Raw genomic sequence first — 21,112 nt, forward strand, 5'->3', positions numbered from 1 at the left:
AAACTGCCTGTGTTTATCTATTGGACAGAGCTATTACTGCGGGTGATAGAAAGTGACTAGAATTCTATGTTAAGGTGACTTAAAAATTTATTGACGATTCACTAGTTGATATTTAATGCATGTGCATTTGGCAGAGTTATGAATTTAAAGCTTGGTTTGAATCAAATCCACCTCTTGTCACTCATCAATGGCATTTGGCTTTGGCTTGTGCTTTTTTACTGGAGGAATGTTTATTGTAAATGCATGGGAAATGAAATGGGGGTTGTGCAATGTGACAAGTACTGTGTCATGGTTTCGTATCTCCAACAGTGAAACAAATGTCCTCTGATTAGGCAATCAGGGATAAGTGGTTGACATTGTTGAACAGACACCTAACTACTCACAGCCTATTTAGTCAGATTAATGCATTCCAGTTGTGTAATAACAAAAGAATTCAGGAATGTTTCGTGATTATGATGTTTGGATTTTTTAAATCAAGAGAACCTAAGCCCTCAAGTGGACAAAAATAGTTTATTATTTGTAACTGTGCATACATTGTCCTGTATTTTCCTGTGCCTATAGCGGATAAATTCATTGGTAAGTGAGTCAGAATTAGCACACAGAGAGCAGATAACAAATCATTGCTGGACCTCAGGGGAAGGTGGGGCGTGCGTGGGCAGTCTGCAGACTCGTGTGTTTAACAAGAGGTGTGAATCTCATTCGAAATGGCTTTGAATGGCTGTCATTATGGATAGCCTGATCTTTTAAGTTCTTTCAAAGGTTTGGGGTCCAAGGACCAAATAAATATGGTTATTTTGAACTTTTGAATTTATCAAAAAAATTCCTGAAAAGGAGGTGGTGATGGCGCAGTGGATAAGACGCATGCCTTTGGTGTGAGAGACCCGGGTTCGAATCCACTATGAGACACCAATGTGTCCCTGAGCAAGACACTTAACCCCTAGTTGCTCCAGAGGCGTGCCACCTCTGACATATATAGCAATTGTAAGTCACTTTGGATAAAAGCGTCAGCTAAATGAATAAGTGTAAAAAAAAAATAAAGCATCATTGGTTTCCACAAAAATTTCAGTTTTTGGGTACTAGACAAAATGCAGTAAAACACTAATTTTTGGTTTTTAAGAGGTTTTGAGTAACAGACAGAACTAATTTTGAATATTAGACAAAATGCATATTTGCTGACAGGATTCAGTGCCTGAGTTTGGATCTAATATTTCTGACATGGAGACTCAATCTAATATTTTTGGCATCGTTGGCACAATCTAACGAACTGTAATAAGAAATGCTTCTAGAGCACTAAATCAGCATATTAGAATGATTAATGGTCATGTGACATCTTTGCCATCATAGGAATAAATTGCATATTTTAAGTTGTAGTAATATTTCACAATATTACTGTTTTTATTGTATTTTTGATCAAATAAATGCAGCTTTGGTGAGCATAAAAGTCTTGCCGTCTCCCAAACAAACATTTGAATGGTCATGTATATAAAGTTTATAATTTTTGTGATTGGCCCAGTGAAAATGTTGGGAGGGCAAGTACAAATCTGAACTACTGGGGTCCACTTATGAAAATACGTTTTAAATGAAAATACTATTTTGTGTTGCCAGCATTACAGTTTGAGTTAATATTTGAATCCCAGATTCGCAAAATGGTCTTAGGCTATGGAACCCCACTGTATAACATACATATTTACAGTTTAAAATAACATGCGGTTACATCACTCCACCCTCATGTTGTTTTAAAAACGTGTTAAGGCGTGTGTGATTGTCATAATTCTTGATAATTGCAAGACAAATTTGTTAGATGTTTTGTCAGCCAGAGGCAGATCACTGGTTTATGACAAAAACGACCCTGAGCTCGGCATACCACGTGCCTCAGTCTGTGCATTATGATAGAGCAGAGGGTGATGTGTGGCTTTTAACAGTGTAGTTTTTTTTTAAAGAGATTGCATGTCTGAATAAGGCCTAAGCAAAATAAGTGTTTGACTGTGAAATGAGGAAATAGGAAGTTGATGCGTATGTAGGAGGTGCCTGTTTTGCATATTCTGAAATCATTTGAAACTATGAGGTCATGGTATGAGCTAGAGAGAGATTGTTTAGTTTGGCATGACCGAGGCACTGGACAAATAGAGAACACAGCATTTATGGTGGAACAAGGCCATCTGTATGCCTGGATAGTATATTGTTCAGTGTCATAAGTTTAAAATCCATATTAAGAAATTTGTTAGAATTTAAATTAAAGGTGCCCTCGGTAGTTTTTCCTTACTAAATTATTTTATACATAGAAATTAAAATGTTTAAAAGGGATCACATGAGATTCATACAGTGTTATTTTAGTATAATTTATGTAGTATTATAATATTTATTAATATTTTAAATGAGGTTTTATTTTCATTTTAGTTTTAGTTTGGTTTAGTATCTTTGTTATTTGCGTTTGTCACGTCTATGAGTTTTAGTTTTATTAATTTTAGTATACTTCCACTTAAACTTATTTTTATTTTAAGGAATTCCCAAGGCTACATTTCTGATTTTTTTTTTATTTATTTTTTTATTTTATTTTAGCTTTAGCTTTATGTAAATGGACAAAAATCAGTTTTCGTTTTAGTTAACAGTGCTGCCCCCCCCCCCCCCCCCCCTTTTTTTGAGATCACGTGACCAGCCCAGTGCTATTCACTTTTCCCATGTATTAATGTAAACTTTTGCTTGCGTAATAAATGAATCATGGCTAACTGTGAATTTCTACAAAGCTATTGGTAACTGAAAACATTTTTTAATTGGTTTTGCATGATACTGCTTGACACACCAAATTCACAGAGTTCAACTTTAATTAGTCATACTTTTGTGTTAGTGTAACCACTTATTTACACAATAAAATGTTGTGTAATACTGCTGAACTACATTAACTGGTTTTTACACATTCTGATTGTTTATACAGTGATTGTTCACTAATACAAATGTTATATGTCGCACAGTGATTATTTAGATTAACTAACCTAAATGAACATGATTACTAAACTCTTAGGTGAATGAAATACATCCTATGACACACTAAATATTGTCACTCATGCATGATGCACAATTGAGTGTTTCTGTGAATGCCAATGTGCCCAGATGCCCCACTGAGTAGGTAATCTAACCACAGAGATATTGGGATTATGGTCAGTGTGATTAAAATGGGATTTGGAGTCTGTTGCTTGTGGATTAGATAACTCATCCACACTTTTACAGACTGTCTTGTCTGGTGCTACAATTGGAGCAATATGATTCTATAGTACTGTTACATAAAAAGAGTAGAAAATTATTTGGGCTTTTTAAAGTTTTATTTTGGTTTAAAAAATATTCAGTTTTCTCTATATACACACAATCTGTTGTTCTTTGAAGAAATGAAGGCTATTCTATGAGTGTATGTACTGTAGGGCTGGGCGATATATCGTACATGATGATCATGCGCGTCTCGTCAGTAAAGCCGTTTCCGTGATTATGCACCTTGAAAGCAGGTGATGGAGATTTAGTGCTAATCACGGAACAGGCTTTACTGACAAGATGCGCATCATTGCGTTCAATGTATCGCCCAGCTCTAATGTACTGATGTTTTAAACAAAAGCAGCAAACTGCATTTAACTCAGACAGCGATGGATGCGGATGGTTCAGATACGCAAGAGGACAAAATCGTTAGTCAGTTTGAGAAACCAATGCCTCACAGGTTCTCAGTTGGCAGCTTCATTGAAAAGTACATGCCAAGCAGCAGTTTCATCTGGGATGAAACCTTTTGTGCTGAGTTTCAAAGAAAAAGGCACATCTGGAACTGGTGAATAAGAAGAAATTTAAGGGGGCAAAAGAACATTTTTAACTATAAATTATTATAAAAGAGAGCGTCAGAGATGGATAGTCTGTTGTAAGAGCCCTACAAACCAATAACACAGATGTGCTACAAAAAGCATCAAATGAACTTAAGATGAGCTGATTGAATGTATAAAGTGCATGCTTTTGTTCCTATATTTCACAATTCACAACATTTCACAAGGTCGAGAACCATTGTTCTATGTAGAGATGTAAATACTGATTTTTGCTCAAGGAAAGAGTAAGCGATTTCTCAGAAGTATTAATGAAAATAACATTGTTGTCACTAGTGGAAATGTCTGAAGGGACTTTTTTGCGCATGTTCCACACGAATATTGTGGTTGTTGAATTTAGAAACAAACAGACTTCACATACAGTCCTCGAAACAGACGAGAGGAGGCAGTCATCTTTTTGTGAGCTGTTATTGTTTTAGGAACATCTGCTAAGTGGCTCATCTTGAAATGACCTTGAATTCCCAAGTGAAACTATCAAAGAGAATGTGTATTGAGTCTGTCATTCAGATTCGGTCATTCTCATATGATCTTCTCACATGTGTATTCTGTGAAGTTTTGTTGATTGTTCATTTACTATTCTCAGAAACTTTGATTGGAAAAAGACCTCAGGAGAGCATATTTAATTCATCATAGTTTATTGACAAAACGTTTTTATTTTTTGTTTGTTTTTTGCTGTTGATGTGTTTGAATGCCCTGTTGACATTACTGACCCAAGAGACCTTTGGCTATAAACAGACCATCCAGAGGCCAGTCCTTCTCACATAGAATGACTACTGCCACCTAGTGACGTAGAGCCATATCACATGATATGTGAATGATAACACAAAAGGAGTTATCTAACAAAATGCTCAGAACAGTAGAATCACATTGTATGGAAAAACCTGAGCATCTTTGTTTGATAATTCCTTTTGTCTTATATGGGGGAAATTAAAAACCTTCAGTGCCTCTAAAGTGAGTAAAAAAAAAAGGATGATGGAAAGATTCAAAAATAAATCAAAGATTAGTTTTTAGCGAACATATCGTTTTAAATATGTACACACGTTTAACTGCGAAGTGAAATTTTTTGTGTACAATGCCATTTTTGTTGGGTGTTTTTCTTGAAAAATACTTTTATTCAGCAAAGACAAATTGATCAAAAGTGACAAAGACATTTATACAGTTAAAATAGTTTTTTTTTTCAAATATATGCTGCCCTTTTGAACTTCATTCATATTCATTCTTTCTATTCTATTCATTAAAAATTCGAGAACTGTTTATAATAATATTTCAAAGTATTGCTGTTTTACTTTATTATTGATCAAATAAAAGCAGCCTTAGTGAGCACAACATAAAAACGTCTTAAACATAAAAAAAAAGTTAAAAAAAAAAAAGTTGTGACGTATTGTCAAGTATGGTGACCCATACTCGAAATTGGTGCTCTGCGTTTAACCCATCCAAGTGCACACACACAGCAGTGAGTAGTCACACACACACACACACACACACACACACACACACACACACACACACACACACACACACACACACACACACACACAGAGCAGTGGGCAGCCATGCTGCGGCGCCCGGGGAGCAATTGGGGGTTCAGTGCCTTGCTCAAGGGCACCTCAGTCGTAGTATTGAGGGTGGAGGGAGCGCTGTACATTCACTCCCCCCACCTACAATCCCTGCCGGCCGGGGACTCGAACCCCGCAACCTTTCGATTACGAGTCCGACTCTCTAACCATTAGGCCACGACTTCCCCACAACATCTTACTGACCCTAAACTATATATATTTTACTAAACTATTTATATACATATTTATAGTTATTTCATGTATTATATAAATATTCTATTTAATATATTTGGCTGGGGAACAATGTTGTACACTGGTATTGTAGATGGTAGATTAATCAAATAATCCTTGGGTGACCAAAGCTAAGAAAATTAGCTCTTTTTCATTCCTTGAATTTTTGGGATTGTGTTGACATTTGTGCTACACTTCCTGTAAGCGTTCTGTTAAAGGAAGATAAGAATCCACATCCCTCTTGCAATAGACCAACTGTCAGTAATTAATGATTTTCCCAGGATGCAGCTGGAATGGGTTTCTTTCTTCAGTTGGTTTAAATACAGACTTTGGTTGCAGAATTGTTCCAGAAGCCTGCTTAAAATAGGACATTAACATTTTTCCTCCCTCTTTTAGTAATTACGTATTTTTTCAGCTATAAAACTGCATCTAAATGACTAGATATTTCAGCTATAGGATGTAGTTTAAATGTTAAAGTGATGCATTGGGTAATAGGCCCTTCTAAGACAATTGCCATGCCAAAATTTATGGCAGCACTGTGTACCCTATGCTTCTGCCCAATAGTGTAAAATAGGTGTGTGGCTGTAGTGACAAGAGCTGTGTCACTCTGAGCTTCAGAATCCAATTATAACTAGTAAATCTCTCCTATGGCATTAACTGAGAGAGGATGACTTGAACTTGATCACCGCGGCAGGGGTGAAGTCGAGTCATCTGCATATGATTTATAGAGGTGCTCAGTGATCCAATAAAACTACTTTCTTGTTTTGTTCATTGCACACTGTAACTTTTGAATTAGCGCTACCTAAATGCCAAAGTGGTTTTTAATTAGCAATTTCACATGGTGCTAATCCTTGCTTGATCCACCCTTTTCTAAAATGATTTGTGGAACGGTCCATTGCCAAGGTGAGTTGACACCCGTGGGTTACACACATTTCATTAGCATTAGAGGAAGAGCTGCTGTTTTCACAAATACTGTAGGAGAAAACATAATTAAACACAGATAACCACAGGGAGTTGCGCATCATGACTGAATCAAACCACATGCTGTAGTGGACTCAGACTTTTTGTACAGGTATTATTGAGGTATGTAAAGTTTTGAAATATGAAAATGTTGGCAAACGTTTACAGTTTTGTAGTGTCTGGATTTCATGACTTAGAAATACAATATTTTCCTATTTTATTGCACTTCAGTCAATAGTGAAACAAATACTTCAGAAACCTGATTGTTGTTTTTTTCAGTGTTTTTATTTGAAATAAAAAAAAGCCTTTTGTGGACATCAGGTCTTATATTAACAGCAGGTGGCTTGGTTTTACTGGAAGCAGCATCAAACAATAATTCGGACAAGCTCCTACAGTGCTATGGTGATGAGATCCCTCTGAAGCTGTGTTCCTTTATTTTAGTTGCTATGACACCTGTTACATCAGCAGCCTGTGAAAGTGAAAGGTACATGGGAAAGGTGGTGCTGTGGGATTTGTCTGCCTGGAACTGACTCATTCGGAAGGGGAAACCAGAAATGTTTTTAACACTATTAGTGTTAGTTTTGGTCCTAATCTCAACACAAAGTAGCTACAACTGTCTATTCCAAATGGGTAGCATTGTAATATTGCTTATTATGATTCACTTATTCATTGTGATTCTTTGTCAAACAATTCTGGGTTAGTTGATCCATTCATCAAATTCATAATCTCAAAAGTATTCTTATTTAATAATTATTTCATGATTCATAAGTAATTTATGATGCATAATGAAATGAAAATGGACATCGGTGCCACTTTTTCAGACCATTTAAGTCTGATGATTGAAGTGTAAGAAAATCAGGGCTAATCAAAATATAAACTAGATAAAAAATGTATTGTAAACAAATAATAATAATTATAATTATTTGTATTTTTTAAAAATACACAGCAAAAATGTTATTTAAATTCTTAAGTGTTTATGAATTAATTGCATATGTACAAACAGTAAGAATCAGGTAGTTCTCATATCTCTTCTCAATTTGCAACACAGATTTATGAACTAGCTGTGATATTTGTCTTTATGATGATCAGGTCTTTTAATGAAGTTTTTTATGCTCTAGAGGATCACTTTTTTATTGCAAAGGAATTGGAACATACAATTCACATGTAACTACAGGTACATCTCAAAAAATTTGAATATCGTGAAAAAGGTCAATATTTTTTGTCACTCATTTCAGAAAGTGAAACCCATATATTATATAGATTCATTACACATAGAGTGAAATATTTCAAGCCTTTATTGAAATTTTGATGATGGCTTACAGATAATGAAAACCCAAAATTCAGTGTCTCAGAAAATTTGAATATTACATAGGATCAATTAAAAAAGGATATTTTAAACCAAAATGTCAGGCTTCTGAAAAGTATGTTCATTTCTATGCACTTCTATGCCTCATTTTGCATGAATTACTGCATCAATGCGGCGTGGCATGGAGGCAATCAGCCTGTGGCACTGCTCAGGTGTAATGGAAGCCCAGGTTGCTTTGATAGTGGCCTTCAGGTCATCTGCATTGTTGGATCTGGTGTTTCTCATCTTCCTCTTGACAATACACCACAGATTCTCTATGGGGTTCAGGTCAGGTGTGTTTGCTGGCCAATCAAGCACAGTAACACCATGGTCATTGAACCAGCTTTTGGTACCTTTGGCAGTGTAGGCAGGTGCCAAGTCCTGCTGGAAAATGAAATCAGCATCTCCATAAAGCTTGTCAGCAGAAGGAAGCATGAAGTGCTCTAAAATGTCCTGGTAGATGTCTGCGTTGACTGTGGACTTCAGAAAACACAGTGGACCAAAACCAGCAGATGACATGGCAGCCCAAATCATCACTGACTGTGGAAACTTCACACTGGACTTCAAGCAACATGGATTCTGTGCCTCTCCACTCTTCCTCCAGACTCTGGGACCTTGATTTCCAAATGAAATACTAAATTTACTTGAGCAACAGTCCAGTTCTTTTTCTCCACAGCCCAGGTAAGACGCTTCTGACGTTGTCTCTGGTTCAAAAGTGGCTTGGTAGCCCTTTCCCTGAAGACGTCTGAGCGTGGTGACTCTTGATGCACTGACTCCAGTTTCAGTCCACTCCTTGTGAAGCTCTCCCAAGTGTTTGAATCAGCTTTGCTTGACAGTATTCTCAAGCTTGCGGTCATCCCTGTTGCTTGTGCACCTTTTCCTACCCAAATTCTTCCTTCCAGTCAACTTTGCATTTAATATGCTTTGATACAGCACTCTGTAAACAGCCACACCTTTCAGTAATGACCCTCTGTGACTTACCCTCTTTGTGGAGGGCGTCAATGTTCGTCTTCTGGATCATTGCCAAGTCAGCAGGCTTCCCCATTATTGTTGTTTCAAAGAACAAGAGATACCCGGAATTTATACTGTAGAGATGGTCATTAATTGAAACTCAAATGTAAATATTCTAATATTTTGAGATACTGATTTTTGACTTTCATGAGCTGTAAGCTCTAATCATCAAAATTAAAACAAAAAAAACTTTTTAAATGTTTTACTTTACATGTAATGAATCTAAAATATATGAAAGTTTCACTTTTTGAAATAAGTTACAAGAAAAAATTAACTTTTTCACGATATTGTATTTTTTTTTTAGATGTACCTGTATTACCAAATTAAATTGGGTAGTAATTACAAAAGATTAATTAATAAGAGATCAAAAGTAAGAGTAAAAAGAAGAAACGTTAAACTAAGAGACAAAAAACGAAAGAGAGTTTGTGATGTCCTTTGTGTGTTTTCTAAAGGAAACCAGGTAAAGTCTCATTCATTCTTCCAAAATTAGGTCGAACTGTGTATTTTCTTCTGTGAATGTAATGCAAGCTGTTTATTTAATCTCAGTATCCACAGCCATATCACCCTGCAGCAAGGTTGCCCACTGAAGCTAAGCAGGGTTGAGCCTGGTCAGTACCTGGATGGGAGACCTCTTGGGAAAACTAGGTTGCTGTTGGAAGAGGTGTTAGTGAGGCCAGCAGGGGGTGCTCACCCTGTGGTCTGTGTGGGTCCTAACACCCCAGTATAGTGACGGGGACACTATACTGTAAAAAGCACCGTCTTTCGGATGAGACATTAAACCGAGGTCCTGACTCTCTGTGGTCACTAAAAATCCCATGGCACTTCTCGTAAAGAGTAGGGGTGTCCCTCGGTGTCCTGGCCAAATTCCCTCCACTGGCCCTTATCAATCATGGCCTCCTAGTAATCCCCATCCATTTGATTGGCTCTATCACACTCTCCTCTCCACCTGTAGCTGGTGTGTGGTGAGCCCACATGATTGTAAAGCGCTTTGGGGGTACGGCAATACACAATAAATGTGCTATATAAATGCATCATTCATTCAGTAAAATATCAGATCACTGGAGGCGAATCCCTGTTCTCAGTCTAGGTCTGTGATCAGATGTTGATCTACAGGTCATATTTAGTCTTTGGGAATGTAAAACTTTGCACAGAAGGGTTTAGTCTCCTGTGCTTACTGTTTACAAGAAATTTTGGCATGGAGCAATGAATTTAGAGTCCTTTGGTCACCTTCTAAGTCTGATTACTGTGCACTTTTCTTGCTTCTTACACTGTTAGCTGAGGTTAGACCAAGGGCATCCTTAATCACATCAACATGCAGGAAACCCCGAGTAAGCAAGCCATGGATTTTTTATTTTTATTTTTATTTTTTTTTCAGGTCTAATAGTAACGCATAATATGTGTAAGTTTAAGAAATGCTTTATGCTGATATATCTTAGTACTGTACACCCAAACAAAAGAGACGCAGCTGTGAACCCAGCAGGGGACTAGACGGCTATTGGTTTTTTGGCTGGTATGACATGCAGCTCAGGAATGTGCCTGTCATTACAGGCACCTCACGGTTGGCCTCTCCTGGCCCCGTATTAGTGGTCTTGATTGAGATGCGTTTTGAAGAAGGCCTTTGTGCAGACACTCCACAGCCAGATAAATAACTGACTCCAATGTGGCCAAAACTCTAGCGGTGTCCCCTTGTGTCCAATATTACATTGAACAAAGTGTGGTTTCCATTAGATGGATCAAAGCCAGATGGATCAGATAAGATCTTGCTGGACATATGTGACCCTGGACCACAAAACCAGTCTTAAGTGTCAATTTTTCGAAATTGAGATTTACACATCATCTGAAAGCTGAATAAATAAGATTTCCATTTATGTATGGTTTGTTAGGATCGGACAATATTTGGCCGAGTGACAACTATTTGAAAATCTGGAATCTGAGGGTGCAAAAAAATCGAAATATTGAGAAAATCGCCTTTAAAGTTGTCCCAATTAAGTTCTTAGCAATGCATATTACTAATCAAAAGTGAAGTTCTGATATATTTACGGTAAGAAATTTACAAAATATATTCATGGAACATGATCTTTACTTTAATATCCTAATGATTTTTGGAATAAAAGAAAAATCTATCATTTTGACCCACAAAATGTATTTTTGGCTATTGCTACAAATATACCCAGGTGACTTAAGACTGGTTTTGTGGTCCAAGGTCACATATCTCCTTAAACACTTATTCTTGTCTCCTTGAAAAACATCAGCTTAGAATGGCTTTTCTCTCTAAAATCAGAGCTTTACAAATCTTTACAAAAGTTTTTGTCTGCTTTACCATTTTGAGGCAGTGAGAAAAATGCAATGTTTATGGGAGCGTTAATGCCTAGGAATGGCCTCCTGTCTGGAAAGCACGGATGAGAAGTCGTCTCACAATAGATCATTGTGAAAGATTTCGTAAAAGCCCGCCCATCAGGCATAGGCCAAAACAATTCTTCTGTAATCTTCTTGCCTGTCACCAGACCACTTGTTTTGATGCCAAGAAAAGTTTTAATCAAGCTAGAAACTTTGTAGGTCAAGCTCCGATCACAAACTTCACTCTTTAGAGATGTTTTACAAAGCTAACAGGTTGATTATTTGAGCTCTCTAGCCTTGTTTTAACCAGATGGCTTTTGTCAGACCTGGAGTGATTTACTGGTCACATGATCGGTTTCGGGGGTTGGGAGGGTTAGGGTTTGAGGTCAGTGGTAATGGGTGACGTCTATTGCCATCAGTGAGTGGGGGCGCCTCAATAGTAAAACTCTAGTGTTGTGTAGTGCAGAGCCACTACTGAATATTCATTGTTGGATTGATCAGTTTATGACAATAAATCCATTTACATTTTGAAATAAATCCACTTTTCTTTTAAAATGTAGTTCAATTATTATCTCTTTCTTTGGTTTCACTCCACTTGACAAACCATTGCACTTAAGACTCTGCAAAAATCAACCTGTTGCCATAGTAATAGAAGAAACAGAGGACCGCTACACAAGAGGGGTTCAGCGAGAACATTTGGCCCTCTCGACTGCTCATTAGCATACCATCCCTGAGCCAATAGGGAGACAGAAGCTGCTAGATTGCTTCAAGGAGACTGGCTATGACAACAGCCCCCTCCTCATTCCCTCCCCCCTTCCTTCCCGGGGTAAAATCACCATAATCCCTGTAGAGATCTGCCCTGACTGCAATAGTCACTGGAAGTAGATATGAGAGTGTATCGTATGATCAGATCTCTACATGGGGTTTGTCAAGGCTACCTTTTTCTGTAGTCTTTCATATGGAAGAAGTGGATGGTTGAAAAGACTCACACTGCGGTCCGGGACCGGCCGTCTATGGAGGGCCCTTTGTCCTGGCCTGTCTTTGATGTGAATGTGGAATGTGCTGCCTGGGGAGTCCACTGGAGCAAACCCGGCTCTCAGTACCATTTCATCCAAAGTGTCTCAGGTCTGCTCATTTAGGGACCTGTTTGGCAAACTGACTTGCTTGAGGGATTGTTTGGTGAGTTTAGAAGTTTACATTTTGCGTCTTTTTTTCCATCTGCCGTCTTTGTCTCACACCTGTTGTTGTTCCTTTTGCTTTTATCTTGGCATATGTTTAGTCTCTTATTTTAATCTTTGTGAAATCTAAGTTTTGGTGCAGCTTGTCCCTCAGACGACTTTGTAAACGTGTAGATGGTATGTTAAAACTTGACCTCATGAAACCTGTTGCGTTTATCTTGGCAAACCAGAATCAACCTTTGATGGTTTTCAAACGCTGCATCAGATACTATTCATATATTAGTAAACAATAGCATTTTCCCTTTCAAAAGCTTGCTGATCTTTCACGTTGGTGTCTTTTGAACACTTTTTTTTTTCTTGTTGGTTCATCCTGTGAATAAGATTTGGATGTTAGCTCTTTACCCAAGCTGGATGATTTGCATCAGGCTTTGGACTGGTTGTTGTCTTTTCAGAAGTGATTTGTTTGTTTTTGAACATGCCTTATTCTGAAAACATCCGTGGGGGACTTTCCCCTCCAACCCCCCCGGCCTCCATTCCGCCTGGGCGCCACTGATTCGGACCAGTGGCATATCTGCGCTAGACCAGCTGTAGCCCTGACAATACGTCTAATAAAGAGAATGTCATTAGCATCTGAATAGCCAGCGCCATGTGTGGCGAGCACATACACACTTGAAACTTTTACACAGGAAAAGAGAGCATCATTGAGCAAAAGCAGAGGGTGTCTTTTGGGCATAATTTGCCGTTTAATCTGTTCCGCCATCTTTTAAACCTGTGACAGGGATGTACATGGACATCTTGTTTTAGACAACATCAGCTTAGGTAGCCAAAGCTGGTTTAAGCAAGTGTTTTGGGGTCAAGGATATTTGGGTTAGCATAGTAGTTTTTATTTTCCTAGTATTTCAAAGAATGTCTCTTATTGTTTACTGGCTAGAGGGTGACCTCATGTTCTAATGGAGCAGCACTGCATGTCTTTGATTGACTGTTGTTCTAAACCCTCCGGCCTCATGGAGAGTTGCGCAAGCTTGGGTTTTAGACTGTTGGAAATACAAGGAGATTGATTTCTGTTTTTACAATCCTATCACTAAACCAAACGACTGAATTTCAGAAACGACAGGAATGTTTTGACTCTCAAAACTTAAAGGTCACAGGTCAGGTGTGGGTGGACTCTTTAGTTTGGGGAGATGTTGGGCAACATGCTGAGGAATGTTACATGCTGAACACATTAATGTAAAAGAAGTGGCAAGCAGCCATCAAACATTGCATGCACAGATCTTGGAAAGAGGTTGTAATATTTAATTAATTGCTTGTCATCTTTTTCACAGTTTTACTTTATTTTATTTTATGGCATACATTGTCACATGGAATGGTAGTGTTAAACCCTAACCACTAGATGTCTCCCTATGTCCACTATTCACACTATGCCAATGCTTGTAAGTTGCAGATCTTTGTTTATTTTTTATTATTTTAGATTTTGACCTTTATTAAACCCTCTCAGTGGTGGTGCTGGTGTTTTTTTTTAATGGCCTTATGCTAAAGTTTTTGCATGCATGTGCTTCGCAACTCTGCAACAATTGGACACAGGTTTAATTTATGTGGACTGTCTGTGTTTTTACAGTGTATTTTTCATACAGTATAACGTCTTAAGTATAACATTTTGTGGTTGTTTTGTCTGAATTGGTTATGTTTTTTACGCAAGGCTATATTTGTGTTTGTGTTCTTGCGTATAATGGTTGACTAATTACAGACAGTGTTGTGGCCCATGCTAGTATGTCTGTATTTTCCCATCACAGAGATGGCTTTCCATGTCTCCATTTGGAATCCAGCACTAGAGTCCCTGTCAAACTTTACTGAACTCAGAGATTCCGACTATATGTGTCCCTCCCCCTTTTAACACCCTTCAGGAAGATGAAAATGGTGGATATTGTAGCACAGAAAATGCCATCAGAGAGCGACGTGCATATGGCCCGGAGCTTTCTCACGAAGATTTTACGAAGTTCTATGAGGTATGGTATCAATGTATCCACAAGAAACCCCACTTCCTTTCCTGTACCACCCAGTCTAGTCATAATGACCTACAATCATATTCCCTCCATGCCCTTGTGATATCATCCATCAGAAGTTCAAATTTCCATCCAATAGTTTTCCACCTTGCATATGCTCCACATTCCTTATTCAGGGTTCCCACGATCATGAATAACCTGGAAATATTAGGGAATTTATAATTGTTTTAAAATTTCCAGGCCTTATTTTTCAAATCCAAAATGAATGGCAAATATAATTATAATTTTTTAGAAATTACTCTTTATGAGTGCAATCTCGAAAATTCTTAAAAAAAAATATTTTCCAATTTGGAAATTTATTGGAAGCTGTGGGAACCCTGTTCATTAGTTCTTGCAGTATTGTTTTAAGTATGGATTTCATGAGCATCGGTTCCAAACTTTGTTGTTTTGTTAGTCGAAGATTTTGCAAAAATTTGGCAGTGTCTATAGAAAACATTCTATGCACTGACTGAATTATTGATAATGTCATGAGGACAATGTATTCGACTTCTTATAAGAGGCTCTGTTAAGTTGTTGTGGTAGTTTCAGTAACAATTATATATTTATGTCTATTTCACTTCATGCATCTCAGAAAGAACCGATTTAAAGGGTATGTTGCTGTGGTATGAGTGTTGAGAGGACGTGGTTTACGGATATTTAATGGTGTTTGTTAAGCTTTGTGGTTGACAGCTGAAAAACTTTGTGTTGATGGTGAATGACTGCAACATCGGCATGCTCACAGGCTACTTTTCTGTCTCTTGGCATGATCATTACACTACTTCCATAATCATCTATCATGTTTTGACACTTTACTGTCCTTCAGAATAGTTGTAGTGCTGCTTGGTGATCTGTGTTTGCTATTCGTTTTGCAGCTGTTCACAAAGCAACATTTTATTGCCTTGTTTTCTAATCTTTCCTCCTGCTCTACATCTTTCTCTATCCTTCTCTCTTTCCCGTTTGCTGCCCACAGGAGAAATGAACCCATGAGCAGACCTCACTCCTGGCATGCCACCAAGTTCAACGAGAGCCACTCAGAAGCCAAAAACCAGTCCACACCCTCACCAGTCTGGCAAACAAGATATGATGCAAGGTAATTGGAGAGACAGAAAATAATTTGTTTCTGTTTATATTGCTTCTTTCAGTAAAGACTTCAGAATGAAGACCTCTATTTTTCTTTTACGAATATACATTGAATGGAGTCTTTTGATATGGCTTACTACAGTTCCATTTTCAAGTATACACAGCCTAAATACTCTTTACATGTGTTTGTTTTTCATAGTTCATTCTCTTCTGAACTCTCAACTGGCTGGGAGCAAACAAATCTACGGCGAGTATCTGACCAGTTCAGCTCTTTGGGGAGTATGGACAGCCTAGAGCATAGCTCGCATCCCTATCCACCTGGTCATCTTTCCCCAAGCAAGTCCAACAATAACAGCATTGAACATTTGGGCAGTGGTAAGCGAGACTCTGCTTACAGCTCCTTTTCTACAAGCACAGGAACTCCAGATTACACACTGTCGAAAAGTAACGCTGCATCCACTGAGAACATGCTGTACAAAATTAATCAGTGGGACTCAAGTGGCAGGCACAGCAATGGCAGACATAGCCAAAGCGAAGGGGTACGACAAGATGAGAGGCTTGGATACTTGCAGCATCTCTCAAGTTCAGGTAGCCATGAGATCCCAAAAGCCGAAGAACAACCAGGCACTCGGCATTCAAGCTCCGGAAGAGTTAGTATTGGACCTGTCTGGCATGTCCCAGATATGAAGAAAAACATGGTATCCTCCACCCCACCTCCTACTCCACCGACACGTAGTGATAGTTTTGCTGCTACCAAGGTTCATGAGAAGGGGCTGATCACAGGAAACTCTGAAGGCCTTGGTGTTCACGCCCAGTTAAAGCCTCAGGTAAAAGCATTGCAAAAGGCAGGAGAAACCCATGAAAGCACACAAAGGTCTCACCAAGTCAACGAGACTGCTCTTGAGGATCGACGCGATTATAACCTGCCATCCAAAAATGATTCCTCAAATCCCTACATTTCATCCGATGCCCATCATCACTATCCACCCCTTATGCCATCAGATAAGACATACTCCCTATCAACGACAGATGTCAGAGATAGACACCAATCCTATGCCCATGTTCCACACCATCCACGGCAGTACAGCGATGAGGGCACTTTCCACGCTCAAACTAGGACAATACCAGCACTGAAACCTCCATTCAGTGGCTACTTCAGCAGTATGCAGGAGCTGCCCACAAACAACCACATGCAACTTAATAGCCAGAATCAAACAAGAAGACCAGCTGCATCAATGTCCGGTCATGTTGGAGTTACCTCCCATCATATCGCTCAGGGAATGACCCAAGCTTCTTTAGTGAGATTTGATGACTCTAAAGCTTCTTCAGTCTCAGAAATGTCACACAGTGGATGGGACAGGATGTCCATAGGTTCTCAAGGAGGAGCAAAAGACCGCTATTTACCACCTCAGTCACAGCACCATGATCCAGAGCATAAAGACAACAATGCCCCCCTCAAACAAAGTGACAACCACTATCGCATTTTCTCTGCACCAAGTAATCCCTTGAATGTACCTGATTTAACAAAATCTTCTGAATTGAGGGGGAGCCAAAAGCAACACCAAGTGTCTGGCTCAGATGAGCATTCTGGTAGTTATCCCTCAAGTAAGCAACCCGAGCACAGGAGAAGTGCTGGTCATCTCCATCTTAAAGAGTACTCACAACAACCCTTTCCAACTAAAAGCGAGTCAACGATTTGTCCCCAGAAAACACCTATGCTGTATTCTCTTGCCCAAGAACACAATGACGTGGAGGACTGTCAAGATGAGATCAACAGCAGAAGTGCACAACAGGAAGCCCTTGACAGTCAGAGTGGCAAACAGGCACGACGAAGTGACCGATTTGCCACCACATTGCGCAATGAGATCCAGATGAGGAGGGCCCAGCTTCAAAAGAGTCAAAGTGCAGCCACTTTAGAAAGTCCAGTTGAAGCTGTAGAAGAGCCTGCAGTCTGGAAGACCACTGGGACTTCTTCTCCCTCCTCGGATGGCTGCTTTTCCAGCTCTTATAAAGACCATCTGAAAGAAGCACAAGCCAGAGTCCTCCAGGCTACATCCTTTAGGAGGAAAGACCTAGAGCCAGTCTTGTTTGAGCATCCAGGTACTGAGGGTCCTACTTGGAAAGACACACCTCCGCTTCCAGGTGTCTCCGAGGTCCCATCTACCAAACCCACCTCAGGGAGTAATCAGGTGCTTCGCATTGGTAGCCGCAAGAGGTTTTCTGCAGAAAAGAAAGTTCGGTCGTTTTCTGAGCCAGACAAAATTCATGAAGTAGGAGCTAATGAGCGCTCCAGTGTGCCTGATAATGCTGCACCCTTAGAAAATCGGCACAGATTATTTGAGGCTGTGGGGAAACCAGCTTTCCCTAAGCCTATGCCAAAGCAAAACCTGCAGATATCTGAACTGTCCAAGTCTGGAGGCATGCACTATTCTGCAAAGAGTGACACATCAGGGCGGAGTAACAGTGAAAGCTCAACCCCCACTGAACACAACCTTAATGGAGGTCAGGATGGCCCTCACTCAGTGAACCAACAAGCCATGCTAGAACAAAGGCGACTTGGCACCTTTGCAGAGTATGAGGCCAAATGGAACATCCAAAGGAAAACGGCTGAACCAAGGGTATCTGGACGATACCACTCTGCTGATAACATCCTTGATACAGGAAATGAGAGACAGAGTAAGCCCACCTGTGTGCATGAAAGATCTAGATCCTCCCCTTCTGCTGACTTCTATGGACAGGTTGGTTATTTCATATTTAACGAAGTCTCTCAGTTTTCAGTGATTTAATTCTGGTGTTATATATGTTCAAATTGTGTAAACTGTTTTCTAAACCCGTACTGTCAGAGTTTGTTTTTACTTAGAAAGCATCATAAATCAAAAGTGACTTGAGTCTCACATATAGCCCCAGTGAATAGCAATATAAAAGACAGAACTTAGTCAAACATTAAACTAAAAGTCACACCCTCAGACCAGGAAAGTTACAAGTAAGATCACACAATCATGTCAACCGACTAAGACTATAATTACAAAAGACAATAGTCTTAAAATAGCCAAAAGTTAACAGCAGTTGAGATATATTAATACCTGAATGAGAAGGTTAAGTTTTATGTGTATTATATTCCTCCCAGAAACTTGCAGTTCAAGAAAAGAAGTCAGCTGACTATTCCAAGCCTGAGGAAAATCTCGAACAGGATAAGAATAGTACAAGGTGAGTGCTGTTTTGTTATTTTTCCATTGCCTTGCAAGTTGTGTTAGAAAGTAAAAAGATAATACATAATTTTAATGTGCTTATTAAATATCACTTTTCACTTTTAACATACTTTTTTGTCATGATTATCATGATACTCCTGGGCTTGTTTGAAACTAAGCCAAACAACTCTTCCCTTTGTAATGGAAATTATACCAATGCCAACAGTCCTAGCTGAGACGGTGTCTGTGTGTCGGTGAAACTATTCCTGTGCTAATGGTTCTGATCTTGACCTTGTTGCATACAGAAATCCACAGTTGGGCTATCAGTCAGCCCCCATTGGGTCAAAGACAAACAGTAGACTCTTTATGGTCCTCGCAGCTTTGGGATTTCGCCCAGCTGTGACAGCACTGCTATCCTCACTGACTGGGCTTTGTTACAACGAGATAGGATTGAGGTGTAGGCATGCGAGTATGACAGAGGAAGTGTCCAATAAGTCCATTCATAATAAGGCCAAAAAGTAAAATAGCAGCCTAAATTAAATTTTTGCTCTTTTTAAACATGTTTTGCCTCATTTCAGTATTTTAAAGTTGCAAAACTTTGCAAAGATACGTTTTAATTCAGGTTTTACTCTACATAATTATGTAATCTAGTAGGTATTGCATTTTATCCTTAAAGCATGAATGGTAGCCCTGTACTCTGATAAAGAGAAACTTCAATGCTTAATCCAATTCACAATGCCGAACATTCTGAATTTTAAAACCATCTGGATGAAGAATAGAAGGCTTGTATGTATATTGTGTGCTTGAATAATGTATCTAACTGGCATAGAAAGGAAGTAGCATTAATTGTGTGAAGCTACAGTTTTTACAATTCTACTGTTGGAAAACTTGCAGCCTGTAAGTGTGGTTTACGGTGCATGAAATGACTTCCAGTTACCTTAGCAAGTTTTGAAATCACGTCTTTTCATGTCTAGCCTGTGAAACATGTTAAATTGATTCTCACTTACTTTATCTATCACTTCTCCCACTATAATCTAGAAAACACAGAATGAAAGAAACTGTGTCCTTTGAAGATGCAGTTTAAGGATAAGGGATAGATGGCTAGATGTTATTCCTTTTACATGCAAAATTTTTAGGTGGGGCTCCAGTAATGTGATTCAGGTCAAATTGGATATGTACTCTCAATGTTTGAGATGCTAATTAAAGTTTCAGTTTACATTGCCATTAATTTGACTCGTTCTAAAGCAACAGCAACTAGATCATTTTCTAATGTCACAAACAGCTTCCAGTTGTGTGTGTGTGTGTAACAGATAACCTACCTAACCTATCTTAATATTAAACCTTCTTTTATTTATATAACCATAACTTTTCAGGCATATCATCCTTTGGCTTCTCTGGGTCATTCTCTTAGAATCCTTGTGTAGACTTAAGGAATGGCAAACTTGAATAAGCATGTTACCGCCAAACATCCATCATCCAAAGCCTTGTAAATTGCCCCCTATGAAAGGTTTTGTCTTGATTCTTTCTTGTAATTAAGGTGCTGTGGAGAGCAAACTATGAATTATACCATAGACCTGAATCTTCACTTCATAGCGCTATGAGTTTTCTTAGAAATCGTTGTTTAAATGTAAAAGTTTTCCTGTCTGCCACCCAATCATTTTACTTATGTGCAAACACGTACAACTCAGTTATAAAAATCTATCTGAAAGTCCTAGCTGAAAGGATTCTTCATGTCAGTAAGTGATATTGACAGAGACTTCTTATGTTAGAAAACTCTGTTGACTTTTAAGTACAGCTAGTGTGGACTAAATCCAGTTGGAAACATTTCAATTGAGCTACAAGCATTTTAGCCCCACCCAGGTTGAGATTACATATGTTCAGGGTTCCAGGAAGCACCTGTCGCTGAGATGGGAACTCCCAATCATCAGAGGTGAGCCCTGCTTCTCATACTGTCAAGTTTCATATTTAATGCAAGGATTGCTATTTAGTTGTTTTATAGCAGCTTTATATAGACAGCATCTTAAGGACATGGATTATGGATTTTTCAGTTTGCAGTCTTTCTGATGAAGTTTGAGTCATCCTGCGTCTCTAAGATTAATTTCAAGAGGTTTTCTTAGTTTTTAGTTATCGGGTAATCATCATTTTCTTGGCGTCTTTCAGTTTTTACTTAATATGTGAATGCAGGTCTGTGTTTGCATGTAAAATGCTTAGTAAACAATGAAACAGTTGCTTATCCACGTGGAGCGATGTTTGGTATGTCTCTCCATTAGACGTTTCTAGTACTGGTGTCATATGAACTTTATCAAACAAGGGAAGTAAGCAAGAGACTGATGTTT

At 38.8% G+C, this 21,112-nt stretch overlaps 1 protein-coding gene across 3 annotated transcripts in view; it reads left to right on the plus strand.

Annotated features, from left to right (window-relative positions):
* LOC306879598 (protein Shroom2-like) overlaps positions 1-21,112 on the plus strand; it is a 43,853-nt gene that overhangs the window by 14,539 nt on the left and 8,202 nt on the right. For 2 of the 3 annotated variants that reach the window (XM_079432667.1, XM_079432668.1), the window contains exons 3-5: positions 15,479-15,598; positions 15,788-18,326; positions 18,716-18,795. In XM_079432667.1, the coding sequence (XP_079288793.1) occupies positions 15,479-15,598; positions 15,788-18,326; positions 18,716-18,795 (2,739 nt within the window). Of the gene's footprint in view, positions 1-6,566; positions 6,722-15,478; positions 15,599-15,787; positions 18,327-18,715; positions 18,796-21,112 lie in introns of those variants that run through there. The other variant, XM_079432669.1, reaches the window with a different exon arrangement.

Source organism: Barbus barbus, assembly GCF_936440315.1.
Source record: "Barbus barbus genome assembly, chromosome: 13".
NCBI lineage: Eukaryota > Metazoa > Chordata > Actinopteri > Cypriniformes > Cyprinidae > Barbus > Barbus barbus.